The 27,129-nt window shown below is 41.2% G+C and overlaps 1 protein-coding gene across 1 annotated transcript in view; it reads right to left on the bottom strand.

The window, feature by feature from the left end:
• Window positions 1-12,297: 12,297 nt before the first annotated feature.
• LOC123492104 (proteasome inhibitor PI31 subunit-like) overlaps window positions 12,298-27,129 on the bottom strand; it is a 29,937-nt gene continuing 15,105 nt past the window's right edge. Inside the window, exons 5-7 of the mRNA XM_045224091.1 lie at window positions 15,372-15,425; window positions 14,700-14,861; window positions 12,298-13,144 (exon numbers count right to left, since the gene is read on the bottom strand). Of these exons, the coding sequence (XP_045080026.1) occupies window positions 13,093-13,144; window positions 14,700-14,861; window positions 15,372-15,425 (268 nt within the window). The 3' untranslated portion in view covers window positions 12,298-13,092. The remainder of the gene's footprint in view (window positions 13,145-14,699; window positions 14,862-15,371; window positions 15,426-27,129) is intronic.

Here is a 27,129-nt window from a genome sequence, read left to right as displayed (position 1 = left end):
GTCTCTGCTGGAGTGGACTTCACCAGCTACAATCGAACACACGAGCTACAAACAAATATACGTGTGCACAGTCGCTTGAGGGTTCACACGGTAAGTGAATTACTTTGCTTTGATAGATAACGGTAGCTATACATTTTAAATGTTTGAACATTATTTGTGTGGTAGCATTTCTTTGGAGAATATATCCATTGTCAAGATCTCTATCCCTATCCGAATTGTACAACGCGCCAAACACGTTAGCTAGCTAGCTAACTCACCCACTCGCTGTAAAAAAGCGTTGATGGATAACGTTAACTAGCAAGTAGCTTAAACATAAGGATTTTGGTGTCATATGTGACTCGTTTCAGGAAACTAGGCGTATGTTGCATGTCACTACTTCACAGGAGAGCCAAATCAAAATGCGTTTTTTGGCAGAAATGCCTTCTGGAACACTTTCATGTGCCTTAATAACAAACTTGTATGCCATCTGTAAATACAAATAAAATTGTTAAATTACAAGCCTTGTTGGTTTAGCCACTGAAAAAGACAGCAACCTTCCCGCTAGCCATGACTGGCTGAGATAATGAGTGGGCTGGAGAGATGAGTTCGGATTGGTCTGCCATGTAGCACGCTTCTGTCTATAACATGAGCTGGTCAGTACATGTAGGTAATCCTTTCTAACTCAGCTTTTTTGAAAGATATCACGTAGTAGAACTGCATAAGTGTTGCTCTCCACTTTCTGGAGGACCGAGTTTGAAATCAGGGTAAATATAGGATGACAGATAGGGAGATGGAGAAAATTCTGGTGTTTGATTGCAAATATGCAGACACAGTTGAAAAGAGAACAAACAGAAGGCTGTTGTATAAAACACCTGTCTCCGGATTACATCTTCAAACTAAGGGCAACCAAGGAATCCATGACAGAGAGGGAGAAGCGTCCATCCATGTATACGGGTAAGACAGTATAGCTAGCTATATTCTCAGATATTACACATTTCTAATATTGTCAGAAAGTCATTTTCATTTCAAGTTAAAGTGTACTGTTAGCTAGCTAGCTAACGTTAGCTGGCTGGCTCGCTAGCTACGTTGTGTGTATGATCTGTGTAGTTATATTATTCGTATCTCAGAGCCATTTGCATTGCTAGTTATAGCCTAATGTTAGCCAACTAACATTGAACCTGGTTGGTTAGCTACCTGCAGATTCATGCAGGGTAGTAACGTTATGAGTTGGGATTATGGTTAATTGTTTGGCTAGCTAGCTACATGGCTAAACAAAAGACTCCACTACGCAAGTAACCATTTCAATAGAATGTTCATGATGTCACTGTGACAACTGTCGATAGACGTAGCTGGTAAATTCGCTCTGGCTATCTACTCCGATTTCAGAGCAGTCTCGTCTGAGTGTGCCAGAGCGCAGAATAACAGAAACATTTACAAACGCTCCACACCCGTTGAATATGGCCGGTGTCAGTAAACGTTGGCAAAGAAGCGTAATTCAATTGTTGCCAGTAGCATAGTTGCAGTCACCAACGCCTTGGATAACATAAAAACAGCCTAACCAGCTCTGTTAGGGCGAATAAAATAGTCGGAGTGAGCTGTTCTCTATTGTGTCTGGAAGTAGCTAGCCAACGTTAGCCAGTTAGCTTGGGTGCTTGAATGCTGTTGTTAGGTCAGAACGCTCGGATCAACCCTACTCCTCGGCCAGAGCGTCCAGTGTGCGCTTTGAACGCTCCGAGAGTGAAACGCTCTGAATTTACGAATGCCCAGAGTGCACTCTGGCACTCCAGATTACATTTACGAACACACCCGTAGTATAAACCAGCATTTAGTCTTGAAATCTTTGGTTGTTTAGTACATGGCCTCACATGTGAATCCTTAAAGAGATGGGTGGGGCTAAGGCTTTAGAGGGTGTGAACGATGCTGAATGGGTGTAGACAAAGAAGAGCTCTCCAGTAGGTGTACCAAAACATTCTCAAAACTTTCTCAAAACTGAGGTTACAAGTTTATCCACTTTCATAGCAGAATTACTTTCCCATTGTTCCTCAACTGTAGTGTATGATATACCATTTTCTAGCTCTGAGTCTCTAATTTTATCCAATGTAAAAAACACAATTTCAAATTTTGCTACATAAGAACGAATCGAGCCGGTCAGTCACATTTTTCGGAAGCATATTTAGTAAAATGTGCTTATTAGCTACGCCGTGTTTCTTGGTTATGTGCAACTATGTTGGCTTGCTAGCTATGCTACATGTCTAGCTTGCTAACTGAGCGAGGTAGCTATCTCATTTGGCGCATGTCTGCAATTGCTGAGTGCAATGTGACAGGTGCACAAAATGCCATAGCCTAAGCTTGATTCAATGGCATGCTGCCTAGTTACAATGCAGTACTTAGATTTTTGAAAGTTAAAATGAATTCTGAATTAATTATGTACTATTCAAATAACATATGCTTATTTTCTGATGTTGATATTTGGCTTGGGTGTGAAACATACATCTAAAGTTATGAATATAATTTTCTGTAATTCTCTGAATGAACAGTAGTAGGCCTACATACTTTGACGTAAAGACTAGTTTCCAACCCTAAGAATGTTACCACTACAAATTGTAATACTAATTCTTTATTGATAGATTCTCTCTACAGGCCTGACTGAAGGATGTTGGTGCTCTAGACAGAAGGCCAGTAGTTAAAGGTAAACTTAGGTTGAAATTACTTGAAATTGACACCATAACAGCATTTTGAGACTTCTTGAAATCGTAACGATTAAATATTGTTAGTACAACATTATTTTTCCAAGACCAACTTACGAAATGTTCTTAGTTTAAAAAATGATAGGCCGCCATAGTTTTACCTATGACTTCAGGAACAACATTCTGGATTATTCTGTTTATGTACCCAATTAGTCATAACCAATTAGGGAACACCATTTTGTCTGCTTCCAGGTTGCTGATGATAATAGAATAGCTTGGAAATGTAAGTTGTGTGCAACCCCATTTCACTCTAGAACACATTTACTAAAACACTATCGTCTAAAGCACAGTCATTACTCAAGAGTGAGTCCACTGCCATGCCTCTATGAAGGTTGTGTTTGCACATTTCAGTCGCTCAATGCACATGAAACTCATCTATCGCGATACCACACTGCAGAGGTCAGGAATAGGGCAGGTCAGGAGCATGCATCTTTTAACTGCCCTCTGTGTACATTCAAGCAACCTTTTTTTGAATATGTACTCTTCAGTCACCTTAGGGGACATTTAATGAAGCATGAGATGGTAGCATGCCCGTTTAAGAGTTGTGATTACCGCACAAATGTGTACTCGTCATTTAATTCACACAAGAGTAGGACACACCAAGTGATTGTTAGGTCAGATTTTCGTGATGACACTGTCTGTCAGCAAACTGATAACCCCCCTGCCACTAGCTCAGATGACTTATGTGAAGAATGTCCCAGCCTGAGCACAGAAACAGATTATGTTTCAGACAATGATGGCACTGGTGAATTGAGGAATCAGCTGAAACAAAATGTAGCTTCTTTATTTTTCAAAATGCAGTCTATCCTTCATGTGCCAGATACAGCTACACAAGAAATCGTTGAACACTTAAATCAGATATTCTCATTGTCCTAGCCATTAACCAAGGAGGCAATTAACGAGGTATTGCAGAAGCATGACCACACTATTAGCGATACTATGCTTAATGAAGTTGTCGATGCGGTAATATTCTTGCCAGTGCTACTGCTGAAGGTGTGCAGTTGTCATCTTCCAAGAGGAGAAAAACATTTGTTGAGAGAAACTATCCCATGGTAATGCCAGTACAGTATGTTTTAGACTTTGAGCAACCTGGACACACAATGGTGTATGTTCCAATACTTCAGATGATTCAAGAACTGTTTAAGAACACTGATATTCCAAGCAAGATCTCAGAACCAAATATTGAGCCAAGTCACTACATGTCCCACAAAGATGGTTCATATTTCCAAGAAAATTACGTATTCTCAACAGGAGAACTTAAACTGTCACTCCAGCTGTATATTGATGATTTAGAAATTGCTAACACACTTGGCACATCCAGAAAAATGCAAAAACTATCAGCAGTATACTGGGTCCTTGCCACTCTACCCAGTAAATATCGATCAGCCTTACACACTATACAGCTTGCCTTACTATGTAAAGTGACAGACCTCCAAAAGTATGGTTACGCGGCTGTACTTGTTCCATTATTACATGACATTCATTATCTTGAACAGGATGGCGTTTTCATTTAATCCATTGGACAGAATGTCAAGGAAACCATATTTTGTGTTTCGGCGGACAATCTTGCTGCCCATGGATTGGGGGGGATTCTAGAGTCATTCATCTTAGAGTATGTTTGTAGATTCTGTATGACCACCAACAAACAGTTTCAGTCCAATGAAGTCAGAGAAGGAGAGTTTAGCCTGAGAACTAAAGCCAACCATGACATTAATGTACAAAATGTTGTGCAAAGTGATACTCTGAGCAGTCAGTTTGGTGTGAAAGTGGATTGTGTCCTGCGTGGGTCACTGCAGTATTTCCACCCCATCACAGGTTTTCCACCAGATATACAGTACTTCATGATCTTTTGGAAGGTATTGTGCCTGTTGAGCTGTCTCTTTGCCTTAAAGAGATGATTCGCCTTAAGTACTTCACTTTAGATTATTTAAACAGGAAGATCGTTCCCATATCAGCACACAGACTGATTTTCTGCCTATAGGAAGGGGAGGAGCAAAATGGAGTCGTGATCTGATTTTCCAAAGGGAGGGCCTTGTAGGCATCCCGGAAGGGTGAGTAGCAGTGGTCGAGTGTTTTTCTAAAGCGAGTACTACAGTCAATGTGTTGATAGAACTTCGGTAAAGTTTCCTCAAATTTACTTTGTTAAAATCCCCAGCTACATTAAATGCGGCCTCAGGATATGTGGTTTCCAGTTTGCATAAAGTCCAGTGTAGTTCCTTGAGAGCCGTCGTGGTATCGGCTTGAGGGGGAATATACACGGCTGTAACCGAAGATAATTATCTTGGGAGGTAATACAGTCGGCATTTGATTATGAGGTATTCTAGGTCAGGTGAACAAAATGACTTGAGTTTCTGTATGTTATCACAATCACACCATGAGTAGTTAATCATGAAACATATACCACCTCCTTTCTTCTTCCCAGGGAGTTCTTTATTCCCGTCTGCGAGATGTACTGAGAACCCAGCTGGCTGTATGGATGTACCCAGTATATCCAGAGAGCCATGATTCCATGAAACAGAGTATATTACAGTCCCTGATGTCTCTCTGGAAGGAGATCCTCGCCCTGAGCTCATCTACTTTATTGTCCAGAGACTGAACATTAGCGAGTAATATACTCGGAAGCGATGGATGGTGTGCACGCCTCCTGAGTCGGACTAGAAGTCCACTCCGAATACCTCTTCTCCGCTGGCGGCGTCTTGGAGCAGCCTCTGGGATAAGTTCAATTGCCCTAGGGGGTACGAACAAAGGATCCAATTCAGGAAAGTTGTATTCCTGGTTGTAATGCTGGTGAGTTAGAGCCGCTCTGATATCCAAAAGTTACTTCCGGCTGTATGTATTAACACAAAAAAACGTTCTGGGCTAATAATGTAAGAAATAACACACAAAAAAAACAAAATACTGCAAAGCTGCTTAGGAGTTAGAAGCAGAGCTGCAATGTCTGTCGGTGCCATCTTACTAATGTCAACAAGACACCAGTACATGATGGCGTATCATCTCAGTGCTCCATCATTTTTCACACCACAGACCCAAACATCTAATGTTAACTCTATCCTAGTTACATTTTTATACATTTTAGTCATTTAGCGGACGCTCTTATCCAGAGCGACTTACAGTTAGTGAGTGCATACATTTTTCATACTGGCCCCCCATGGGAAACGAACCCACAACCCTGGCGTTGCAAGCGCCATGCTCTACCAACTGAGCTACAGGGGACCTACCAGAAGTAGCTCAAGTATACATTGGGGGACAGACGACTAGCAACACAATCTACACTACATCGAAGGTCACCGTTGATGGCACAGACTATGTCCCTGGCATGTTTGTGTCAGTTGGAGTCAGTGGGGGGCTGCCTCAGTTCTGCAAAATTGCTCAGATACAGTGAGGGGAAAAAGTATTGATCCCCTGCTGATTTTGTACGTTTGCCACTGACAAAAACATGATCAGTCTATAATTTTAATGGTAGGTTTATTTTAACAGTGAGAGACAGAATAACAACAAATAAATCCAGAAAAACACATGTGAAAAATGTTATGAATTGATTTGCATTTTAATGAGGGAAATAAGTATTTGACCCCTCTGCAAAACATTACTTAGTACTTGGTGGCAAAACCCTTGCTGGCAATCACAGAGGTCAGACGTTTCTTGCAGTTGGCCACTAGGTTTGAACACATCTCAGGAGGAATTTTGTTCCACTCCTCTTTGCAGATCTTCTCCAAGTCATTAAGGTTTCGAGGCTCACGTTTGGCAACTCGAACCTTCAGCTCCCTCTACAGATTCTCTATGGGATTAAGGTCTGGAGACTGGCTAGGCCACTCCAGAACCTTAATGTGCTTCTTCTTGAGCCACTCCTTTGTTGCCTTGGCCGTGTGTTTTGGGTCATTGTCATGCTGGAATACCCATCCACGACCCATTTTCAATGCCCTGGCTGAGGGAAGGAGGTTCTCACACAAGATTTGTCGGTACATGGGCCTGTCCATCGTCCCTTTGATGCGGTGAAGTTGTCCTGTCCCCTTAGCAGAAAAACACCCCCAAAGCATAATGTTTCCACCTCCATGTTTGACGGTGGGGATGGTGTTCTTGGGGTCATAGGCAGCATTCCTCCTCCTCCAAACACGGCGAGTTGAGTTGATGCCAAATAGCTCGATTTTGGTCTCATCTGACCACAACACTTTCACCCAGTTCTCCTCTGAATCATTCAGATGTTCATTGGCAAACTTCAGACGGGCCTGTATATGTGCTTTCTTGAGCAGGGGGACCTTGCGGGCGCTGCAGGATTTCAGTCCTTCACGGCGTAGTGTGTTACCAATTGTTTTCTTGTTGACTATGGTCCCAGCTGCTTTGAGATCATTGACAAGATCCTCCCGTGTAGTTCTGGGCTGATTCCTCACCGTTCTCATGATCATTGCAACTCCACGAGGTGTGAACTTGCATGGAGCCCCAGGCCGAGGGAGATTGACAGGTCTTTTGTGTTTCTTCCATTTGCGAATAATCGCACCAACTGTTGTCACCTTCTCACCAAGCTGCCCATTCCAGCCTTGTGTAGGTCTACAATCTTGTCCCTGACATCCTTGGAGAGCTCTTTGGTCTTGGCCATGGTGGAGATTTTGGAATCTGATTGATTGTTTTCTTCTGTGGACAGGTGTCTTTTATACAGGTAACAAGCTGAGATTAGGAGCACTCCCTTTAAGAGTGTGCTCCTAATCTCAGCTCGTTACCTGTATAAAAGACACCTGGGAGCCAGAAATCTTTCTGATTGAGAGGGGGTCAAATACTTATTTCCCTCATTAAAATGCAAATCAATTTATAACATATTTTTGACATGTGTTTTTCTGGATTTTTGTTGTTGTTATTCTGTCTCTCACTGTTCAAATAAACCTACCATTAAAATGATAAACTGATCATTTCTTTGTCTGTGGGCAAACGTACAAAATCAGCTACTTTTTTTTTTTTTTTCCCCTCACTTTATCCAACACAATCTCCTATCTATCCCATAGGCCCACTGTATCAGCTTTTTTGAGCAGGGGGACCTTGCGGGCGCTGCAGGATTTCAGTCCTTCACGGCGTAGTGTGTTACCAATTGTTTTCTTGGTGACTATTGTCCCAGCTGCCTTGAGATCATTGACAAGATCCTCCCGTGTAGTTCTGGGCTGATTCCTCACCGTTCTCATGATCATTGCAACTCCACGAGGTGAGATCTTGCATGGAGCCCCAGGCCGAGGGAGATTGACAGTTATTTTGTGTTTCTTCCATTTGCGAATTATCGCACCAACTGTTGTCACCTTCTCACCAAGCTGCTTGGCGATGGTCTTGTAGCCCATTCCAGCCTTGTGTAGGTCTACAATCTTGTCCCTGACATCCTTGGAGAGCTCTTTGGTCTTGGCCATGGTGGAGAGTTTGGAATCTGATTGATTGATTGCTTCTGTGGACAGGTGTCTTTTATACAGGTAACAAGCTGAGATTAGGAGCACTCCCTTTAAGTGTGCTCCTAATCTCAGCTCGTTACCTGTATAAAAGACACCTGGGAGCCATAAATCTTTCTGATTGAGAGGGGGTCAAATACTTATATCCCTCATTAAAATGCAAATCATTTTATAACATTTTTGACATGCATTTTTCTGGATTTTGTTGTTGTTATTCTGTCTCTCACTGTTCAAATAAACCTACCATTAAAATTATAGACTGATCATTTCTTTGTCAGTGGGCAAATGTACAAAATCAGCAGGGGATCAAATACTTTTTTCCCTCACTGTAGCAAAGAAATGAACTTTATGTCCTGAATACAAAGCGTTGTGTTTGGGGCAAATCCAACACGTCACTCAATAACACTCTTCATATTTTCAAGCATGGTGGTGGCTGCATCATGGTATGCGTATGCTTGTCATTGGCAATGACTAGGGAGTTTTTTAGAATAAAAATAAACTTAATAGAGCTAAGCACTGGCAAAATTCCTAGAGGAAACCCTGGTTCAGTCTGCTTTCCAACAGACACTGGGAGGAGACAAATTCACCTTTCAGCAGGACAATAACCTAAAACACAAGGCCAAATATACACTGGAGTTGCTCATTGAATATTCCGGAGTGGCCTAGTTACAGTTTTGACCTAAATCGGCTTGAAAATCTATGGCAAGACTTGAAAATGGCTATCTAGCAATGATCAACAACAAACTTGAGCTTGAAGAATTTAATAATGTGCAATCCAGGTGTGCAAAGCTCTTAGAGACTTACCCAGAAAGACTTTCATCTGTAATCGCCACCAAAGGTGATTCTAACATGTATTGACTCAGGGGTGTGAATACTTATGCAAATTAGATATTTCTTTATTTCATTTTTAATAAATGTTTAAAAATTCCTAAAAACATGTTTTCAAGTTGTCATTATGGGGTATTGTGTGTAGATGGGTGAGAGAGAAAAAATATATTGAATCCATTTTGAATTCAGGCTGTATGTAACAAACAAAATGTGGAATAAGTCAAGGGGTATGAATACTATCTGAAGGCACTCTGCATGCCATTCACGATAAGCAAAAAAAAAACGTATCAAATGATGTTAAACCTTTTTCTGAAATGGTAAATAATTTGCGAGATTTCTTCAGTAGACATAAAATGTGGACAGCATAGCTTTGAAAATGTCATTGATGGTTGGTTTAAAAGAATTGCACAATCTTTCTTGGCAATACAATTATACATTTAAGAGAGGGGTTGAGAGAGTGATTCACTGACAGAGCGAGTATTGCCTGTGAAAGGAGAGCACTAAAGTTGCACCCTTTTTTTTTTTTTAGGGGGTAGATCAGCTTTAATATTGCAGATAGATTATGGCTTCCATCAATGTAATTGTCTGCATCACTTCCAATCCCCATATATTTTTTTGTAAATATACAGTGCAGTAGGAAAGTATTCAGACCCCTTGACTTTTTCCACTTTGTTACGTTACAGCCTTATTCTAAAATTGATTAAATAAAAATAAAAATTAAATCTACACACAATACCCCATAATGACAAAGCAAAAACAAGTTGAGACATTTTTGCAAATGTAAAAAAATACCTTGTTTACGTAATAATTCATACACCCTTTGCTATGAGACTCGAAACTGAGCTCCGGTGCATCCTGTTTCCATTGATCATCCTTGGAGTCCACCGGTGGTAAATTCAATTGACTGGACATGATTTGGAAAGGCACACACCTGTCTATATAAGGTCACACAGTTGACATTGCATGTCAAGAGCAAAAACCAAGCCATGAGGTCGAAGGAATTGTCCGTAGAGCTCTGAGACAGGATTATGTCGAGGCACAGATCTGGGGAAGGGTACCAAAAGATTTTTGCAGCATTGAAGGTACCCAAGAACACAGTGGCCTCCATCATTCTTAAATGGAAGAAGTTTGGAACCACCAAGACTCTTCTTAGAGCTGGCCGTGCTGCCATTTCAGAATAAGGCTGTAACGTAACAAAATGTGGGTGGAAAAGGTCAAGGGGTCTGAATACTTTCCGAAAGCACTGTATCTCTAACTTACACTGACAGATTTTTTATGGGGATTTTTGTATTATGCTAATTATATTATTACTCAGATCACATGGTATGAAAGTTCTAGAAAAAGAAGGGATGAAAAGGACCCTTTGGCATCTCATTTCACTGTGGGAAAAAAACGCATCTGCTACATACATTAGTTCTGTGCTCTTGCGAAGGTCAGCTGTAATAGATGGCGCAAAGAATTTGATACTGTGACTGAAAATAGAGGGCAGGATTTCCTGGGCACACTGATTCCCGTTATTCAAATTAAGGAATTGACAGCTTCTAATGTAGCCTATTCATTCTACAGTGTTATGCATTTGAGTATTCTCTTTATATATACAGGTAAAAGTCAGTAAATTAGAATATTTTGAAAAACTTGATTTATTTCAGTAATTGCATTCAAAAGGTGTAACTTGTACATTATATTTATTCATTGCACACAGACTGATGCATTCAAATGTTTATTTCATTTAATTTTGATGATTTGAAGTGGCAACAAATGAAAATCCAAAATTCCGTGTGTCACAAAATTAGAATATTGTGTAAGGGTTACATTTTGAAGACACCTGGTGCCACAAACTAATCAGCTGATTAACTCAAAAACACCTGCAAAGGGCTTTAAATGGTCTCTCAGTCCAGTTCTGAAGCCTACACAAACATGGGGGAAGACTTCAGATTTGACAGCTGTCCAAAAGGCGACCATCGACACATTGCACAAGGAGGGAAAGACACAAAAGGTTATTGCAGAAGAGGCTGGCTGTTCTCAGAGCTCTGTGTCCAAACACATTAATAGAGAGGCAAAGGGAAGGAAAAACTGTGGTCAGAAAAGTGTACAAGCGATAGGGATCACCGCGCCTAGTCAAGATTGTGAAAAAAAACCCATTCAAAAATGTGGGGAGATTCACAAGGAGTGGACAGCTGCTGGAGTCAGGGCTTCAAGATCCACCACCAAGAGACGCTTGAAAGACATGGGTTTCAACTGCCGCATACCTCGTGTCAAGCCACTGTTGACCAAGAAACAGCGCGAAAGCCGTCTCACCTGGGCTAAGGAAAAAAAGAGCTGGACTGCTGCTGAGTGGTCTAAAGTCATGTTTTCTGACGAAAGCAAATTTTGCATTTCCTTTGGAAATCGAGGTCCCAGAGTCTGGAGGAAGACAGGAGAGGCACAGGATCCACGTTGCCTGAAGTCTAGTGTAAAGTTTCCACCATCAGTGATGGTTTGGGGTGCCATGTCATCTGCTGGTGTCGGGTCCACTCTGTTTCCTGAGATCCAGGGTCAACGCAGCCGTCTACCAGCAAGTTTTAGAGCACTTAATGCTTCCTGCTGCTGACCTGCTCTATGGAGATGGAGATTTCAGGTTCCAACAGGACTTGGCGCCTGCACACAGCGCAAAATCTACCCGTGCCTGGTTTACGGACCATGGTATTTCTGTTCTAAATTGGCCAGCCAACTCCCTGACCTTAGCCCCATAGAAAATATGTGGGGTATTGTGAAAAGGAAGATGCAGAATGCCAGACCCAACAACGCAGAAGAGTTGAAGGCCACTATCAGAGCAACCTGGGCTCTCATAACACCTGAGCAGTGCCAGAAACTCATCGACTCCATGCCACGCCGCATTAATGCAGTAATTGAGGCAAAAGGAGCTCCAACCAAGTATTGAGTATTGTACATGCTCATATTTTTCATTTTCATACTTTTCAGTTGGCCAACATTTCTAAAAATCCCTTTTTGTATTAGCCTTAAGTAATATTCTAATTTTGTGACACACGGAATTTTGGATTTTCATTTGTTGCCACTTCAAATCATCAAAATTAAATGAAATAAACATTTGAATGCATCAGTCTGTGTGCAATGAATAAATATAATGTACAAGTTAAACCTTTTGAATGCAATTACTGAAATAAATCAAGTTTTTCAAAATATTCTAATTTACTGACTTTTACCTGTATATATTTAAAAAAGAATACTTAAATAGTAATAACAAAAACTGAAATGTAATAAATATTTTACAACATTTTGCAGGACTTACAAACCAGTCAAGTCTGGAAAAATGAAAAACTAAAAAGCATCCCATCATCTTTTAATAAGACGTAAGCAAAAGCATACTATTATGTTAAGTCGGGTAGCAGGCATAATAACTTTTATCATTCAATCATTAATTTCTAATGCTGTAGGTGTGTATACGAACGACTTGAAATTGACAGTTCTTTTTTCCCATTCTACTTTTGGGGAGACAAGTGGCAAAAGCCTGCCTTTGAAAGCAGCATTTGAAAATCAAAACAAATGTTAGCTGCTTGAACATTTCAGACTCTAGGATCTCCCAAATGTTGTTTAAAATTAGAACACCTCCAGATAAGTCCCCCCCAAAAATATGTGCAATGTAGCTTTATTCCTCACACTGAACAAATTAGTCTGTCAGTTTTATTAAAGGGATTCTCTAGTACTTTTGTATACTTTTTAGCCAGTAGTTCTGAAGGTAGCCCTCAACAGCCAAAAGTGCCCCCCCTGAAACGTGTGTACATCATGTGCATCTTGCTAGCGGTCACTGGTATGGCGAGGGGCTGAACTCAAATTGCTATGGGGCTGGCCCACATGGGGGAAAATGGCAAAGCACAGCTTCCACAAAAACAGTTGCTTCAAACTAGGAATTTCGTGGCTAATTGAGGTAAGACCGTAATTCTGCTCATAGATTATGCATGTATGAACTACACATTGACACTTCCAGGCAGCTCAAGCGGGAGGTTTGAAAAATTTGCCAAAGTTCCGGAGCATGTCTTTAAGTGTGTATTCCTCTTGCATTGCAGAGACAGGAAGTGGTCCAGGAAGTGTGAGGAGCGGAGCAGGAAGTGCCTTTTCTTCTACATGAACATGTCATCATAGCCTGGCGGCGGCATGTGATCTGGGTCTGGCCTGGAAACCAAAAGAGCATAATACATAATTCAGTCATACACCCATAAATAATACTCTTCGACAAATGCCCCATTCAAGACACAAACCTCCTGGGCAATTTTTGTGTAGGCCCACCACACCAGCCATTTCTTCACTTAGATGACAGCCTAGAAGGATTGACCTTAAACTTTAGTTACATAGAACTGACGGACATATTGCATCTCAAAAACCTATATCTCTGTGTGTTTACAATAGCCTTCCCTTTCTTACCCAAGTACGGACAAAAATCATCTCTTTTGCTAACTCAGGCACACTTGGATAGATTTGAACACCGAAATGTTATTTATTGTGCACTTATCCATGTCAAATAAATCCCATAATATAAAAGTGAGGTTACACATTATAACAACATCTAGTAATAAATCACTTAAGGCATTTATAAATATTCTGAACAAAAATAAAACGCAACATGCAACAATTAACAAAATAAATTCATTAGGCCCTAACCTAGGATTTCACATGACTGGGCAGGGGCGCAGCCATGGGTGGGCCTGGGAGGACATAGGTCAGGCCCAGCCAAATCAGGCCCAGCCAAATCAGAATCAGGCCCAGCCAAACCAGTTTTTTTTCCTCCCACAAAAAGGGCTTTATTACAGACATAAATACTCCTCAGTTTCATCAGCTGTCCAGATGACTGGTCTCAGATAATCCAACAGGTGAAGAAGCTGGATGTGGAGGTCCTGGGCTGGCGTGGTCATACGTGGTTTGCGGTTGTGAGGCCGGTTGGACGTACTGCCAAATTCTCTAAAACGACGTTGGAAGCGGCTTATGGTAGAAAAATTAACATTAAAATTCTCTGGCAACAGCTCTGGTGGACATTCCTGCAGTCTGCATGCCAATTGCACGCTTCTTCAAAACTTGAGACATCTGTGGCATTGTGTTATGTGACAAAACTGCACATCTTAGAGTGGCCTTTTATTATCCCTAGCACAAGGTGCACCTGTGTAATGATCATGCTGTTTAATCAGCTTCTTGATATGCCACACCTGTCAGGTGGATGGATTATCTTGGCAAAATGCTCAGTAACAGGGATGTAAACAAATGTGTGCAAAACATTTGAGAGGAATAAGCTTTTTGTGTGTATGGAACATTTCTGGTATCTTTTATTTCAGCTCATGAACCATGGGACCAACACTTTACATGTTGCGTTAATATTTTTGTTCATTGTAGTTTGCTCACTTTTTATTCATCATCACTCCTACATCTGTAAATGTTAGCTAGTAAGCTATAAATAGATGTATTATTTACACAACTTATCAATGACGCATCAATGATTAATATATATATATTAATATATAGTGTATAGTTCATACATGAATAACTAACATATACTGTAAATAATTAATACAATCAATAGTTCAAAATGTGTAAACTATATATTTATAGCTTATTAATATCTACAAATGTATGAATAATAATTCACAAATGGTGAGCAAACTACTTATGAATGCCTTCTAAATGGTAGACATTATTAATACCTAAAATAAAATTAACTCAACAAGAAAATAACACCTACCCAGGTCTGTGTCTTCCGACGGGCCCAAAGGGGTCAAAGCGGGCCCCTGGTGGCACAGCTCCCGGGGGCAGGACGCCAGGGAGCCCACCAGAGGGGTCGAACCCTGAGCGGGGGTAACCAGCCCTCAAAGGGTCCACGATCATCCCTCCTCCTCCACGACCACTGGAAGACAAACACAGAAACAGAGCAGTCATTGGTCTATTGCATTAGAAAGCATGCTCGGCTATTTGCTGTGTTAGTGGCTCAGGGAGTAATTCACTTTCCTAATATTTTAGGCTGATCTGCATTGTGCACCTAATTCAAGTCCCTTAATCCTAAATTAAAATAACATTGAAGCTGTCAACAATACATTGTGAATAGTCCTTTAAATGAATACCATCTACATATTTAGAGGACTCAGTCGGAGTGGTTGGATTAATGTCTTTAGCGCCTAGTGCTTTAAATTCAAAGAAAATAATCGCTTTGCAGTCAAGAAGATGTCTTGAGGATCTCATTCAATTTGTCAATTTCTATTGCTTTTTGTAATGGATCGAGAGAAATGTACAGTACACAAACATTTTGGTAAAAAAAAGCACTGTTCAACGAACAGCCATTGTTATGAATGTTCAATGGTCCAAGGTCTGCTTCATTGTCTCTTGTTCTACGTTTGCTGAGTGCAGGAGAGAAACTCACCCAAAGGGATCCAGATCGGCTCCTCCTGCAGCGAAAGGAGCCATGGGGTCTGGCCTGAAAAACACAAGATACACACTAGTGGTGTCACGAAGCAAACTTCACTCTGTGGTCTTTTAAAAACTACTTTGGTAAAATATTGTGAGCTATAGCTTGCAAAATAAACAAATGTGAATCTGGGTGACAACATGAGGCAGTTTTTTTTCCAACATGAGGACGGTTTCTCTCAAGTGATTAAATCTGCATCATGTTTAGTTTCCTTGTATTGCGATACTGGTATCGTGACAACCCTAATGCACACGCACACAGTCAGACAGGCTGGGGGCAAATTAAAGACTGCACATAGTTTAGTTTTGCACCCATGCAATCTCACAGTTGATCCAACGTGGATAACTGGTTGGATGTACAATCAATTCACGTCAGCTGCCAACTAAATACAATATCAATGTACATTCAACATTGTGTGACGTTGTTCGTCCACAGGGGTCTTGATTGATAAACAAAATGTATGCATGCACTGGAATATAGCATCAACACTGTTCTGGTTAAATACACTTTTTTCAAAAATACTTTACATATTTCAGTTCAGTGGTTGAAAGCTATTCATTGTGTACTATTACCCTAGGCATTATTACCCTATGCCTGCACATTGTGGCAAGGCCCACAGCAGGACAGTGACTATCCCTTTTAGTGACGGAGAATTTTGCAACCCTAGAAGACGTTAATCTCTACAGGCGATATGAGATCATCCAGAGAAGAGCCCCCATTTGCACTGCATTTTTTGAACACCTGTAACTGCCTTTTCCTGCAATCAAAATATTTTTTTGCCTTATATAACAAATAAAGTAAAATAATAATACAAAGAAATGTTTACAAAGTTCCACAGCCAGTCCACAAGGTGGCGCAGCACAACCCTTACATTCTTGGGGTAGAACTCTGGATAAATTTACAGTGCCTTGAGAAAGTATTCATACCCCTTGACTTATTCCAAATGTTATTGTGTTACAGCCTGAATACAAAATGGTTTAAATTGATTTCTCACCCATCTACAAACAAAAGCAATTTTTGCAAATGTATTGAAAATAAAATACAGAAATCTAATTTACATAAGTATTCACACCCCTGAGTCAATACTTTGTAGAAGCACCTTTGGCTGCGAATACAGCTTTGAGTGGTCTTGGGTATGTCTGGATCAAGCTTTGCACATCTGGATTTGAGGATTTTCTCAAACTCTGTTAAGTTAGATAGGGAGCGGTGTGAACAGCAATCTTCAAGTCTTTCCACAGATTTTCAATGGGATTCAAGACTGGGCTTTGGCTGGGCCACTCAAGGCCTTTGACATTCTAGTTTTGAAGCCAATCCCAATGACCACAGTGCTCTTGAAAACTTTCAACACTCAAGAAATTGCTTTACACCCTTCACCAGATATATGCCTCATCACAATTCTATCTCGGATATCTATGGACAGTTCCTTGGACTTCATGGAATAGTTTCTGCTCTGACATGCACTGTGAACTATGGGACCTTACAATGCCTTCGGAAAGTATTCAGACCCCTTGATTTTTTCCACATTGCTACGTTACAGCCTTATTCTAAAATCGATTAAATAAACAAATTATCAAATACAGTGGGGAAAAAAAGTATTTAGTCAGCCACCAATTGAGCAAGTTCTCCCACTTAAAAAGATGAGAGAGGCCTGTAATTTTCATCATAGGTACACGTCAACTATGACAGACAAATTGAGAAAGAAAATTCCAGAAAATCACATTGTAGGATTTTTAATGAATTTATTTGCAAATTATGGTGGAAAATAAGTATTTGGTCACCTTCAAACAAGCAAGATTTCTGTCTCTCACAGACCTGTAACTTCTTCTTTAAGAGGCTCCTCTGTCCTCCACTCGTTACCTGTATTAATGGCACCCGTTTGAACTTGTTATCAGTATAAAAGACACCTGTCCACAACCTCAAACAGTCACACTCCAAACTCCACTATGGCCAAGACCAAAGAGCTGTCAAAGGACATCAGAAACAAAATTGTAGACCTGCACCAGGCTGGGAAGACTGAATCTGCAATAGGTAAGCAGCTTGGTTTGAATAAATCAACTGTGGGAGCAATTATTAGGAAATGGAAGACATACAAGACCACTGATAATCTCCCTCGATCTGGGGCTCCACGCAAGATCTCACACCGTGGGGTCAAAATGATCACAAGAACGGTGAGCAAAAATCCCAGAACCACACGGGGGGACCTAGTGAATGACCTGCAGAGAGTTGGGACCAAAGTAACAAAGCCTACCATCAGTAACACACTACGCCGCCAGGGACTCAAATCCTGCAGTGCAAGACGTGTCCCCCTGCTTAAGCCAGTACATGTCCAGGCCCGTCTGAAGTTTGCTAGAGTGCATTTGGATGATCCAGAAGAGGATTGGGAGAATGTCATATGGTCAGATGAAACCAAAATAGAACTTTTTGGTAAAAACTAAACTCGTCGTGTTGGGAGGACAAAGAATGCTGAGTTGCATCCAAAGAACACCATACCTACTGTGAAGCTTTGTCTGAAGCATGGGGGTGGAAACATCATGCTTTGGGGCTGTTTTTCTGCAAAGGGACCAGGACGACTGATCCGTGTAAAGGAAAGAATGAATGGGGCCATGTATCATGACATTTTGAGTGAAAACCTCCTTCCATCAGCAAGGGCATTGAAGATGAAACGTGGCTGGGTCTTTCAGCATGACAATGATCCCAAACACACCGCCCGGGCAACGAAGGAGTGGCTTCGTAAGAAGCATTTCAAGGTCCTGGAGTGGCCTAGCCAGTCTCCAGATCTCAACCCCATAGAAAATCTTTGGAGGGAGTTGAAAGTCTGTGTTGCCCAGCGACAGCCCCAAAACGTCACTGCTCTAGAGGAGATCTGCATGGAGGAATGGGCCAAAATACCAGCAACAGTGTGTGAAAACCTTGTGAAGACTTACAGAAAACGTTTGACCTGTGTCATTGCCAACAAAGGGTATATAACAAAATATTGAGAAACTTTTGTTATTGACCAAATACTTATTTTCCACCATAATTTGCAAATAAATTCATTAGAAATCCTACAATGTGATTTTCTGGAATTCTTTTTCTCATTTTGTCTGTCATAGTTGACGTGTACCTATGATGAAAATTACAGGCCTGTCTCATCTTTTTAAGTGGGAGAACTTGCACAATTGGTGGCTGACTAAATACTTTTTTTCCCCACTGTACATACAATACCCCATGATGACAAAGCGAAAACAGGTTTAGAAATATTTGCTAATTTATTAAAAATAAAAAACAAATACCTTATTTACATAAGTATTCAGATCCTTTGCTATGAGACTCGAAATTGAGCTCAGGTGCATCCTGTTTCCATTGATCATCCTTGAGATGTTTCTACAACTTGATTGGAGTCCACCTGTGGTAAATTCCATTGATTGGACATGATTTGGAAAGGCACACACCTGTTTATATAAGGTCTCACAGTTGACAGTGCATGTCAGAGCAAAAACCAAGCCATGAGGTCGAAGGAATTGTCCGTAGAGCTCCGAGACAGGATTGTGTCAAGGCACAGATCTGGGGAAGGGTACCAAAACGTTTCTGCAGCATTGTAGGTCCCCAAGAACACAGTGGCCTCCATCGTTCTTAAATGGAAGAAGATTAGGAAGAGTCTTCGTGGTTCCAGAGCTGGCAGCCCGGCCAAACTCAGCAATCAGGGGAGAAGGGCCTTGGTCAAGGAGGTGACCAAGAACCCGATGGTCACTCTGACAGAGCACCAGAGTTCCTCTGTGGAAATGTGAAACCTTCCAGAAGGACAACCATCAGGCAGCATCATGCTGTGGGGATGTGTTTCAGCGGCAGGGACTGGGAGACTATTCAGGATCAAGGGAAAGATTAAGTACAGAGAGATTCTTGTTGAAAACCTGCTCCAGAGCGCTCAGGATCTCAGACTGGGGTGAAGGTTCACCTTCCAACAGGACAACGACAGGACAAATACCCTAAGCACACAGCCAAGACAACGCAGGAGTGGCTTCGGGACAAGTCTCTGAATGTCCTTGAGTAGCCCAGCCAGAGCCTGGACGTGCAGTGATGCTACCTATCCAACCTGACAGAGCTTGAGAGGATCTGCAGAGAAGAATGGGAGAAACTCCCCAAATACAGGTGTGCCAAGCTTGTAGCGTCATACCCAAGAAGACTCGAGGCTGTAATCGCTGCCAAAGGTGCTTCAACAAAGTAATGAGTAAAGGAGCGGAATACTTCTGTAAATGTGTTCAGTAATTTTTTTTATACATTTTCATAAATAAAAATAAAATAAAAACTCTGTTTTTGCTTAGTCATTATGGGGTATTGTGTGTAGATTGATAAGGGAAAAAACAACAATTTAATTCATTTTAGAATAAGGCTGTAACGTAACAAAATGTGGAAAAAGTGAAGGGGTCTGAATACTTTCCGAATGCACTGTTTATAGACAGGTGTGTTTCTTTCTAAATCATGTCAGAACAATTGAATTGGCCACAGGTGGACTCCAAATCAAGTTGTAGTGACATCTGAACGATGACCAAAGGAAATGCACCAGAGCTCAATTTGGAGTATCACAGCAAAGGGGTGTGAATACTTATGTAAACGAGATACGTTTTCATTTTCAATACATCAAAGAATATATAACTTTGTCATTATGGGGTATTGTGTGTAGATGGGTGAGATAAAAAAAAAGATTTTATACATATTGAATTCAGGCTGTAACACAATGTGGAATAAGTCAAGGGGTGTGAATACTTTCTGAAGGCACTGTATCTATACATGAAAACAGTTTATGGATGTAGAAGTCATCATGGGTGCATCAACATTGGTTCAACTACCCCCCTGTGACTATGAGAAAGTTTGACACGCTGTGATATGCTCCCTGTCAATTTGCTATAAAAGTCCTTGTCCCCTCACCTCTTAAGGGAGGTACGACCCAAAGGGTCATGTAAACAGTAGGAACACTCTCCCCAGTGGTTTGCCCTGGCAACAGGCATTGAAATAAAACCAATAACCATTGTGTTCTACCAGAGTATTCATGCTGACCAACAATTCTACCTACAAGGAAAAGTCCCTAAATACTGAACAACCGTTGTCATTCTCAAGCTGTCGTTTATATTCGATTGACCTAATTCTGACAAATAGCGCCACAAGTACTTGTCCAAGGGTGTCTTTGCTAATGATCTCAGTGATCACTGTCCTACTGCATGTATTAGAGATACCAAATAGATTAACACTTATCCTCCTATAATTATGAAGATATATTTTTCTTCATGATTTGTATTACTCTAACTTTTCCTCTATTAGGTGCATGCCTGACCCTGAATTACAGTGCCTTCAGAAAGTACTCATACCCCTTGACTTATTACACATTTTGTTACAGCCTGAATTCAAAATTGATTAATTCCTCACCCATCTTCACACAATACACCAAAATGACAAAGTGAAAACAGGTTTAGAACATTTGGCTAATTTTTATACAATACATGTTAGAATCACCTTTGGCAGCAATTATAGCTGTGAGTCTTTCTGGGTAAGTCGAAGAGCTTTGCACACCTGGATTGTACATTATTATTAGATTTTTTTTTTAAAGCTCTGTCAAGTTGGTTGTTGATCATTGCTGGACAGCCATTTTCAAGTCATGCCATAGATTTTCAACCAACTGTGCTATTTTGTTAGTTTGTGTTGTTTGGAACTTATTTTGTACATAATGTTGCTGTTACCGTCTCTTATGACCGAAATTAGCTTCTGGACATCAGAACAGCGATTACTCACCTCGAACTGAACTAAGATGTTTTCTTTAACGAGTCCAATGCGAAGGATATACTTCTTTCTCGAGACAAGGCCCAAATCCCGGTCATTTGCGTGAAGAAATGACAAGAGAAAAAGGGGGCGGAGGTCGGGCTACCTTCTGAGAATTCGCAGGCGAGTGAGTAAACCTCCACTACCATCTGTTCAATTGGCCAACGTGCAATCATTGTAAAATAAAATGGACAATTTTAAGACTATCCTACTAACGGGACATAAAAAACTGTAATATATTATGTTTCCGAGTCGTGGCTGAACGACGACATAGATAATATAGAGCTGGCAGGGTTTTCAGTGCATCGGCAGGACAGAGAAGCTACGTCTGGTAAGATGAGGGGCGGGGGGTGTGTGTATTTGTCAATAACAGCTGGTGCACAATGTCTAATATTAAAAGAAGTCTCAAGGTATTGCTAACCTCATGATTAGTTGTAGACCACACTATCTACCAAGATAGTTCCCATCTACATTATTTTTGTAGCCATCTATTTACCACCACAAAAATCGATGCTGGCACTAAGACCACACTCAACGAGCGGTATAAGGCCATACGCAAACAAGAAAATGCTCACCCAGAAGCAGCGCTCCTAGTGGCCGGGGACTTTAATGCAGGCAAACTTAAATCCGTTTTACCTAATTTCTACCAGCATGTCACATGTGCAACCAGAGAAAAAAAACAACTCTAGACCAACTCTAGACCACCTTTTCTCCCCACACAGAGACGCATACAAAGCTCTCCCTCGCTCTCCATTTGGCAAATCTGACCATAATTATATCCTCCTGATTCCTGCTTACAAGCAAAAACTAAAGCAGGAAGTACCAGTGGCTCGCTCAGTACGGAAGTGGTCAAATGACGCGGATGCTACGCTACAGAACTGTTTTGCTAGCACAGACTGGAATATGTTCCGGGATTCATCAAATGGAATTGAGGAGTATACCACCTCAGTCACAGGCTTCATCAATAAGTGCATCGACAATGTTGTCCCCACAGTGACCGTACATACATATCCCAACCAGAAGCCATGGATTACAGACAACAACCGCATCGAGCTAAAGGCTAGAGCTGCCGCTTTCAAGGAGTGTGACACTAATCTGGACACATAAGAAATCCCGCTACGCCCTCAGACGAACCATCAAACAGGCAAAGCGTCAATACAGGATAAAGATTGAATCCTACTACACCGGCTCTGACGCTCGTCTGATGTGGCAGGGCTTAAACTATTACGGACTACAAAAGGGAAACCCAGCCGTGAGCTGCCCAGTGACGTGAGCCTACCAGATGAGCTAAATGCCTTCTATGCTTGCTTCGAGGCAGGCAACATTGAAGCATGCATGAGAGCACCAGCTGTTCCAGACGACTGTGTGATCACGCTCTCGGTAGCCGATGTGAGCAAGACCGTATATACCGAAAGCATGTGCAGACCAACTGGCCGGTGTCTTCACTGACATTTTCAACCTCTCCCTGATCGAGTCTGTAATACCTACATGTATCAAGCAGACCACCATAGTCCATGTGCCCAAGGAAGCGAAGGTAACCTGCCTAAATGACTACTGCCCCGTAGCACTCACATCGGTAGCCATGAAGTGCTTTGAAAGGCTGGTCATGGCTCACAACACCATCATCCCGGAAACCCTAGACCCACTCCAATTCGCATACCGCCCCAACAGATGACGCAATCTCAAATCGCACTCCACACTGCCCTTTCCCACCTGGACAAAAGGAACACCTATGTGTGAATGCTGTTCAACGACTACAGCTCAGCGTTCAACACCATAGTGCCCACAAAGCTAATCTCCAAGCTAAGGACCCTGGGACTAAACACCTCCCTCTGCATCTGGATCCTGGACTTCCTGACGGGCTGCCCCCAGGTGGTAAGGGTAGGCAACAACACATCTGCCACACTGATCCTCAACACTGGGGCCCCTCAGGGGTGCGTGCTCACTCCCCTCCTGTACTCCCTGTTCACCCACGACTGCGTGGCCAAACACGACTCCAACGCCATCATTAAATTTGCTGACGACACAACAGTGGTAGGCCTGATCAACAACAAACATGAAAACAGCCTATAGGGAGGAGGTCAGAGACCTGGCAGTGTTGTACCAGGACAACAACATCTCCCTCAATGTGAGTAAGACAAAGGAGCTGATCGTGGACTACAGGAAAAGGCGGGCCGAACAAGCCCCCATTAACATCGACGGGGCTGTAGTGGAGCAGGTCGAGAGTTAAGTTCCTTGGTGTCCACATCACCAACAAACTATTATGGTCCAAGAACACCAAGACAGCCATGAAGAGGGCACGACAACACCTTTTCCCCCCTCAGGAGACTGAAAAGATTTGGCATGGGTCCCCAGATCCTCAAAGGGTTCTACAGCTGCACCATCGAGAGCATCCTGACCGGTTGCATCACTGCCTGGTATGGCAACAGCTCGGCATCAGACCGTAAAGCGCTACAGAGGGTAGTGTGTATGGCCCAGTATGTCACTGGGGCCAAGCTTCCTCATCTATGCAGTCCTTTACCCCTACCTACATGTACAAATTACCTTGACTAACCTGTACCCCCGCACATTGACTCTGTACCGGTACCCCAAGTATATAGCCTCGTTATTGTTATTTTATTGTGTTACTTTTATTTTGGTAAAATGTTGTTCTACTTTAGTTTATTTAGTAAATATTTTCTTCTCTCTTTTGAACTGAATTGTTGGTTAAGGGCTTGTAAGTAAGCATTTCACAGTAAGGTGTGACAAATAAAATTTGATTTGTATTCAGGACAAAGTTAATTTCTTTGCCACATTCTTGCAGTTTTACTTTAGTGCCTTAAGTTTTCAATGCATGTTTTGGAATATATTTATTCTGTACAGGCTTCGTTCTTTTCACGCTGTCATTTAGGTTAGTATTGTGGAGTAACTACAATGTTGTTGATCCATCCTCAGGTTTCTCCTATCACAGCCATTAAACTCTGTAACCGTTTTAAAAAGTCACCATTGGCCTCATGGTGAAATCCCTGAGCGGTTTCCTTCCTCTCTAGCAAATGACTTAGGAAGGACGCCTGTATCTTTGTATTGACTGAGTGTATTGCTACAACATCCAAAATGTAACTAATAACATCACCTATGCTCAAAAGGGATATTCAATGTCTGCTTTTTTTTACCCATCTACCAATAGGTGGCCTTCTTTGCGAGGCATTGGAAAACCTCCCTGGTCTTTGTGGTTGAATCTGTGTTTGAAATTCACTGCTCGACTGAGGGACCTTACAGATAATTGTATGTGTGGGGTACAGCGATGAGGTAGTCATTCAAAAAATCATGTTAAACACCATTATTGCACACAGAGTGAGTTCATGCAACTTACTAAGCAAATGTTTACTCCGAAACTTATTTAGGCTTGCCATAACAAAATGGGCTGAATACTTAACTAAAATACATTTCAGCTTTTCATTTAATTTGTAAACATTTCTAAAAACATAATTCCACTTCGACATTATGGGGTATTGTGTGTAAGCCAGTGAAACACAAATCGCAACGTAATTCATTTTTAATTCAGCAGTAACAACAAAATGAGGAAATAAATCAAGGGGTTGTGAATACTTTCTGAAGGCACTGTAGCTCTTGAACTGTTTCTTCTTCACTTTAACCGCCTTAGAGTAAAACAATAAAACAAATCCTTGGTTCTCTACAGAACTTTCAGGTCTTGTTATGATGAGAAATCAGCAGGCCTGTGCCAAGGCTAGAAAAACAGACTATGTAGCTGATTGGCAGCTTTTCAGGCAATTGAGAAATAGATGCAAGACCATTTGAGAAATGACCCAAGACCAGCTCAGTTAATCCCTACCATTGTGACAATGAGTCGTCACAATGCTGCATCAAATGTACATTATCCTAGGGGCGTTAGCAGACACAATGTAAGTAACTTAATTTATGTCCCCCTAATTGCCTTGAATACCTTGGTTGATCCTTCAGCTATTGTATTCAGTAATCATGAGCCTATGAACCAGAGTTACACTGTTAGCACTGAGGCGGTGTGCCCTAGTAAGAAGACCATTGTGTGCAGCTCACCCTGCACCATCAGCTCCAATATAAATAACATGAGCAAGTCTACTTCTGATAAGCTTCCCAGTAAACCAACCCAGAAAAGTGCTAAAAAGAGCCCATATTTAAACATATGCAGCCTGAGAAACAAGATTCATGAAGTCAATAACTTGCTTGTAACAGATGACATTCATATTCTGACCATCTCTGAAACTCATCTAGATAATACAGTCGTAGCAATACATGGTTATAACATCTACCTAAAATACAGAAATGCCAACTGGGCGGTGTTGCGGTCTATATTCAGAACAACATTCCTGTTAAGCTTAGAGACGATCTCATGTTAGATACTGTTGAAGTAATATGGCTACAGGTTAATCTGCCTCACCTAATGCCCATGCTTGTGTGAAGCTGCTATAGACCACCAAGTGCTAACAGTCAGAATCTGGATAATATGTGTGAAATGCTTGATAATTTATGCAATATCAACAGAGAAGTATATTTTCTGGGTGATTTAAATATTCACTGGCTATCATCAAGCTGCCCACTCAAGAAAAAGCTTCAAACTGTAACCAGTGCCTGCAACCTGGTTCAGGTTGTCAGTCAACCTACCAGGGTATTTACAAACAGCACAGGAATGAAATCATCAACATGTATTGAGCACATATTTACTAATGATGCAGGAATTGGCTTTAAAGTAGTATCCAAATCCATAGGATGTAGTGATCACAATATAGTTGCCATATCTAGGAAAACCAAAGTTCCAAAGGCTGGGCCTAATAGTGTATAAGAGGTCATACAATACGTTTTGTAGTGATTCATATGTTGATGATGTAAATAATATTTGCTGGTCTGTGGTGTGTAATGAAGAGCAACCAAACGCTGCACTTGACACATTTATGAAATTGCTAATTCCAGTTACTAATAAGCACACACCCATTAAGAAAATAACTGTAAAAACGGTTAAATCCCTTTGGATTGACGAGGAATTGAAAAATGGCATGGTTGAGAGGGATGAGGCAAAAGGTATGGCAAATAAGTCTGGCAGCCCAACTGATTGGCAAACGTACTGCAAATTAAGAAATCATGTGACTACTTTAAATAAATAAAAACATACTATGAAACAAAAATAGATAAAGAATGATAGTAAAAAGCTTTGGAGCACCTTAAATTAATTCTTTTGAAAAAAGGCAAACTCGGCTACATCATTCATTGAATCGGATGGCTCATTCATCACAAAACCCACTGATATTGCCAACTACTTTAATGACTTCTTCATTGGCAAGATAAGCAAACTTAGGTATGACATGCCAGCAACAAACATTGACACTACAAAGTATATCTGACCAAATTATGAAAGACAAGAATTGTACTTTTGAATTCCGTAAAGTCCGTTTGGAAGAGGTGAAAAAATTAGTTTGTCTATCAACTATGACAAGCCACCAGGGTCTGACAATCTGGATGGAAAATGACTGAGGATAATAGCGGACGATATTGCCACATCTTCAATTTAAGCCTACTAGAAAGGTGTGTGCCCTCAGGCCTGGAGGGAAGCTAACGTCATTCCGCTAACCAAGAATAGTAAAGCCCCCTTTACTGGCTCAAATAGCCGACCAATCAGCCTGTTACCAACCCTTAGTAAACTTCTGGAGAAAAATGGTGTTTGACCAGATACAATGCTATTTCACAGTAAACAAACTGACAACAGACTTTCAGCACACTTAAAGGGAAGGTCACTCAACAAGCACAGCACTTACACAAATGACTGATGATTGGCTGAGAGAAATTGATGATAAAATGATTGTGGGGTCTTTGTGAGATTTCAGCGCAGCTTTTGACATTATTGATCATAGTCTGCTGCTGGAAAAATGTATGTGTTATGGCTTTATAGCCC

This window comes from Coregonus clupeaformis, chromosome 12 (genome assembly GCF_020615455.1).
Source record: "Coregonus clupeaformis isolate EN_2021a chromosome 12, ASM2061545v1, whole genome shotgun sequence".
NCBI classification, from domain to species: domain Eukaryota; kingdom Metazoa; phylum Chordata; class Actinopteri; order Salmoniformes; family Salmonidae; genus Coregonus; species Coregonus clupeaformis.
Note: the sequence above shows the minus strand (reverse complement) of the source record. Positions and strands in the feature narration are given on the sequence as shown.